At 70.6% G+C, this 5,179-nt stretch overlaps 1 protein-coding gene across 4 annotated transcripts in view; it reads left to right on the top strand.

Moving 5' to 3' along the window:
• MAN2A2 (mannosidase alpha class 2A member 2) overlaps positions 1-5,179 on the top strand; it is a 32,414-nt gene that overhangs the window by 1,431 nt on the left and 25,804 nt on the right. For all 4 annotated transcript variants that reach the window (XM_032794190.2, XM_032794193.2, XM_032794188.2 and 1 more), the window contains exons 2-3: positions 3,254-3,406; positions 4,785-5,045. In XM_032794190.2, the coding sequence (XP_032650081.1) occupies positions 3,275-3,406; positions 4,785-5,045 (393 nt within the window). In that variant the 5' untranslated portion in view covers positions 3,254-3,274. The remainder of the gene's footprint in view (positions 1-3,253; positions 3,407-4,784; positions 5,046-5,179) is intronic.

Genomic DNA, 5,179 nt, shown 5'->3' with positions numbered 1-5,179 from the left:
CCAGCCACCCCACCCCCCCCCGGCTCCGCGGGGCCCACACTAGACCCCTGGGCTGCCCACGACCAGACACACCGCTCTGACGGGCCCCACACTAGCCCTGGGCCGACCCCCACAGCCCAGCCCCCCCCGGTCCGCGGCCCCCACCTAGCCCCTGGGCCGCCCCAACCAGCCCCCCCCGGCTCCACGCCACCACTTAGCACCTGGGCGGCCACACCACGCCCCATTAGCTCCGCGGCCCCATTACCTAGCCCCTGGGCCGCCGCCACACCCAGCCCCCCGGCTCTCGGCCCCACACTAGCCCCTGGGCCGCTCCACACCCAGCCTGCTTAGCTCGCGGCCCATACCCTAGCGTGCGTGGGCCGCCCCCACACCCAGCCCCCCCGACTCGGCAGGCCCCACCACTAGCCTCCTGGGCCGCCCCACACCCAGACACCACCAGCTTGCGCCCCACACTTAGCCCCTTGGCCGGCCACACCCAGCCCCGTAGGCTCCGCGCCCATACCTACCCCTGGGCCGCCCCACACCCAGCCCCCCGGCTCACGGCCCCACCACTTAGCCCGTGCCGGCGGCCACACCCAGAACACCCCCGGCTCCGCGCCCCACACTTAGCCCCTGGGCCAGCCACACCCAGCCCCCCCGGCCTCCGCGCCCCACACGTTAGCCCTGGGCCAAGCCACACCCAGCCCCCCCCGGCTCCGCGGCCCCACACCTGCCCCTGGGCCGCCCACGCCCAGACCCACCGGCTCTGCGCCCATACCTAGCCCCTGGGCGTCGCCCCACACCAGCCCGCCCCCGGTTCCGCGGCCCCACACTTGCCCCTGGGCCTGCTCACACACCTCAGCCCCCTTAGCTCCGCGGACCCCATACCTAGCCCGGGCCGGTCCCACACCCAGCCCCCCCCGGTTCGCGCGGCCCACACCTATCCCTGGGCGCGCCCACACCAAAGACACCCCCGGCTCCGCAGCCCCACACTTAGTCCCCTTGGCGGCCACACCCAGCCCCCCCCGGGCTCCACAGCCCCACCATCTTAGCCCCTGGCCACCCCACACCCAGCCACCCCCCGGCTCTGTGCCCCACACTTAGCCCCTGGCGGCCACACCGCAGGGCCCCCCCCGCTTCCACAGCCCCACACTTAGCCCTGGGCGCACCCACACCAGGCCCCCCCCGGTCCGCAGCCCCACACTTAGCCCCTGGCTGCTTCCACACCCAGCCCCTTAGCTACCGCGGCCCCATACCTAGCCCCTGGGCCGCCCCACACCAGCCCCCCCCGCCGGCTTGCCGGTCCCACACCCCAGCCGCCCCCCAGCTCCGCGGCCCCACACCTAGCCCTGGGCCCCCCCACACCACCGCCCGGCTCCACAGCCCACACCTAGCCCCGGGCCGCCCCAACCCAGCCCCCAACTCCGCGCCCCAGCACCTGGCCCCTGCGGCCGCCCCACACCCAGCCCCCGGCTCCACACCCCACACCTAGCCCTGGGCCGCCCCAACACCCACCCCCCTGCTCCGCGAGCCCCACACCTAGCCCTTGGGTCACCCCCCAACACACCCTGACTCCGCTGGCCCCACACCTAGCCCCTGGGCCACCCCACACCCACCCACCCCAGCTCCACATACCCCACACTTAAGCCCCTGGGTCGCTCCACATCCAGCCCCCAGCTCCACGGCCCCACACCTAGCCCCTAGCCTCACCATCACACAGCCCCCCGCTCCGCAGCCCCACACCTAGCCCCTGGCCGCCCCACAACCAGCCCCGTAGCTCTGCAACCCCCACCTAGCCCCTGGTTGCCTCACACCCAGCCCCCCTCCCGGCTCATGGCCACACCTAGCCCGGGGCTGGCCCACACCCAGACCCCCCAGACTCCGCGGCCCCACCACCTAAAAGCCCCTGGGCCACCCCTCACCCCAGGCCACCCTGGCTCCATAGCCCCAAGCCCAGCCCCACCCCGCGCGCTCCACAGCCCTGGCTGGGCCACCCACCCCTGGCTGCCCCCACACCCAGCCCCCCCCAGGTTCACAGCCCACCCAGAGTCCCGCGCTGTGGCTCTGCAGTCCTGGTTGGGCCACCCACCCCCTGGGCTGCCCCCCCCCGAGCCTTGCGGCCCCACATCCAGCCCCCAGCCACCCCAGGCTCCACACCCACCCCCAGCCACCACAGGGCTCCATGGCCCTAGCTGGGCTGCCCACCCTGGGCCGACCCACCACCCAGCCACCCCTGGCTCCCCTAGCCCTTAGCCCCTCCAGGCTCCACAGCCCTGGCTGGGGCCACCCACCCCCTGGGCTGCCCCACGCCCAGCCCCCCCAGATCACAGGACCCCACACTCAGCCCCCCGCAGGTTCCACAGCCCACACCCAGCCCCAGGCTCCATGGCCCTGGCTGGGCACCCACCCTCTGGGCTGCATCTCTCTCTGAGGCCCAGGGGCTAAGTGTGGGGCCGCGGAGCCGGGGGGGGCTGGGTGTGGCCAGCCCAGGGGGTGGGTGGGCCAGCCAGGGCTGCAGGAGGCAGCCGCTCTGTAGCACTTGGTGGGCTGGGCGCGCTGGCCGGCTGTGTCCAAGCCCCGTGCCTGGTGCGTGAGGGCGAGGCCCTGGCAGCCCTTCGCTGGCAGAGGGCCCCTGGGTGGGGTGGCCACTCGCCCCACCCCCATTGCAGGAGGGCAGCTGCACCCAGGGGTCTGGCCAGGCGCGATGAAGCCCGGCCGCTCCTCCTTCGACTCCTGAGGCCTTCATCTTCCTCCCTGCGCATTCAGACTGTGCCATGGGCCCCCTGCCCCTGTGGGGCCTCGGGACCCTCCAGCCCTGCTGAGAGGCTGGCCCGGGTGGGGAGTGGGGCCCCATCGGGGGGGACTGGCCCAAGTGGGGGCGAGAGGCCTGTCCGGGGGTTGGCGCATGTGGGGGTTGGGGGTCCGTCTGGGAGCTGGCCACAGAGGTGGCGAGGGGCCTGGCCCGGGGGCTGGCTGCGATGGGGGGCGAGGGCCCTGACATGGAGGGCGAGGGGCCTGGCGTGGGGGCTGGCTGCAGTGGGGGTTGGGGGTCCGTCTGGGGGCTGGCCACAGTGGGGGTGAGGGGTCTGTATGGGAGCTGGCCGCGGTGGGGGGCAAGGGCCCTGGTGTGGGGGCTGGCCGCAGTGAGGGTGGGCGGTCCATTTGGGGGCTGGCCGCAGTGAGGGTTGGGGGTCCGTCTGGGGGCTGGCCGCGGTGGGGCGCAAGGGGCCTGGCGTGAGGCATTGACCTAGCTCTCTGGCTGACTCAGTGGCAGGTGGGTCCTCGCAGCCCCAGGATGAAGCTGAAGAAGCAGGTGACGGTGTGCGGAGCCGCCATCTTCTGCGTCGCCGTCTTCTCCCTCTACCTGATGCTGGACCGAGTGCAGCATGACCCTGCCCGGCACCAAAGCGGGGGCAACTTCCCACGGGTAAGTGGCCTTGGCCCCCAGCGGATGGGGAGTGGGGCTGGGGCTCTCTGCCATCACCTCCCATGGTGCCTGCAGGGGAGTCCCCCCTTGCTCACCCAGCCGCGTGTTGGCAGCTTGGGGAGGCTGAGTGCTGAGAGGCCCGGGAGTCTCAGCCAGGGCCGGCTTTAAGCCAATTCCCCCAATTCCCTGGAATTGGGCCCCGCGCCGTAGGAGTCTTTTTAATTTTTTTTTACTCCTCTGGCAGCGGGGCGGGTCTTCAGCGGCATTTCGGCGATAGGGGATCCTTCGGTGCCGCCAAGGCCCCGGTCTGCTGCCGAGCATTCAAATCGGGCCCCGCCCTTCATAAAGCCGGCCCTGATCTCAGCTCCCTGGGACCTACACCCCTTGGGGAAGAAACGTCCCAGGGTTGTGCACCACGTGTGGGTCAAATCTATTTCAGGGTTACTCGCCCACCACTGACATGCAGCCACCTCTGGGGTGGGATGTGGCAGCAATTGGACAGTGGCACAATCTGTGGCAGGGGAGTGCTGGTGGCTCCCTGTCTGGGTGGCACTGCAGGTAGGGTGACCCGGGACAGTCTCCCACCCCCTGTCCCGATTTTTCACACTTGCTGTCTCGTCACCCAAACTGCAGGGGGCTTTGGGAGTCTGACTGGCATTCGCCAGCTGCTGGGCTCTGACTGCCTGCCCAGATTTACTGAACATGCTTTTTGTCTGGGGTTGCACCTCTGCACCCAGCGCCCTTAGCGCCAGCCTGGGGGATCAGGGCCAGCCCTGACTGCCAGGGGAGAGTGCCCCCTGCTGAGTGCCCCACCCTGCTCCCTGCAGCCTCGTGCCCCCCAGCGCTGCCCTGGGGCATTAGGGTCTCTTGTTGACTGTGAGAGGAGAGTGCTACCTACTGAACCCTGACTCTGCTCCCTGCATGGCAGGCCCCCAGTGCTGACGGCGTGGGGGAGCCCCCCGTTCTGAGCCCCTGGCCCACTCCCTGCAGAGTGCACTGCCAGACCATCAGCCCAGCAGCTCTTACGCTGGTAGCCTCCCCAGGCAGCCCTGCTGGGCCCGTGTGCTCACCACTCTGCTGGAAAATGGGGGCGGTCACTGAACCTAAACATTCTGTGGGAAAAGAGTGACGGGCAAATGTCCAGGGAGCCCATTAGTTCTGGGGTGCAGCTGCGTGAATCTGCGTCCCCTGGAGCTGCTGCAGTGCCTTGTGGACGATGGATGGGCAGCTTCCCCCGGCATTTCAGGGGCAGGAGGGTGCTGCTCTCACTCCATGTCTGTGAACTTCAGGGTGGGCTGAGGGGCGGCTGGGGGAGCGCTAGGCTAGGGGCCTCCTCCGCCCCGGGGGGCTGCTCTCACCCCGTGTCTGTGACCTGCAGAGCCAGATCTCGGTGCTGCAGAACCGCATCGAGCAGCTGGAGCAGCTGCTGGAGGAGAACCACGAGATCATCAGCCACATCAAGGAGTCGGTGCTGGAGCTGACGGCCCATGCAGATGGGCAGCCGGTGGTGCTGCTACCCTACCGCACACCCAATGGCTCCTGGGTGCTGCCCCCCGAGAGCCGGCCCAGCTTCTTCTCTATCTCCCCACAGGACTGCCAATTCGGACTGGGGAGCGGGGGCCAGAAGCCAGACCTGCAGGTGAGCGAGGGCCGGGGGCCTAGGTTGAGGGGGGAGCCACCTGCGGGGGGCTGAGGGGCTGGTGGGGCTGGAGGGCGAGTCACCTACAGGGGACTGAGGGGCTGGGGGGACCGGAGGGGGAGTCACCTACGGGG

Source organism: Chelonoidis abingdonii, chromosome 9 (genome assembly GCF_003597395.2).
Source record: "Chelonoidis abingdonii isolate Lonesome George chromosome 9, CheloAbing_2.0, whole genome shotgun sequence".
Taxonomy (NCBI): Eukaryota; Metazoa; Chordata; order Testudines; family Testudinidae; genus Chelonoidis; species Chelonoidis abingdonii.
Note: the sequence above shows the minus strand (reverse complement) of the source record. Positions and strands in the feature narration are given on the sequence as shown.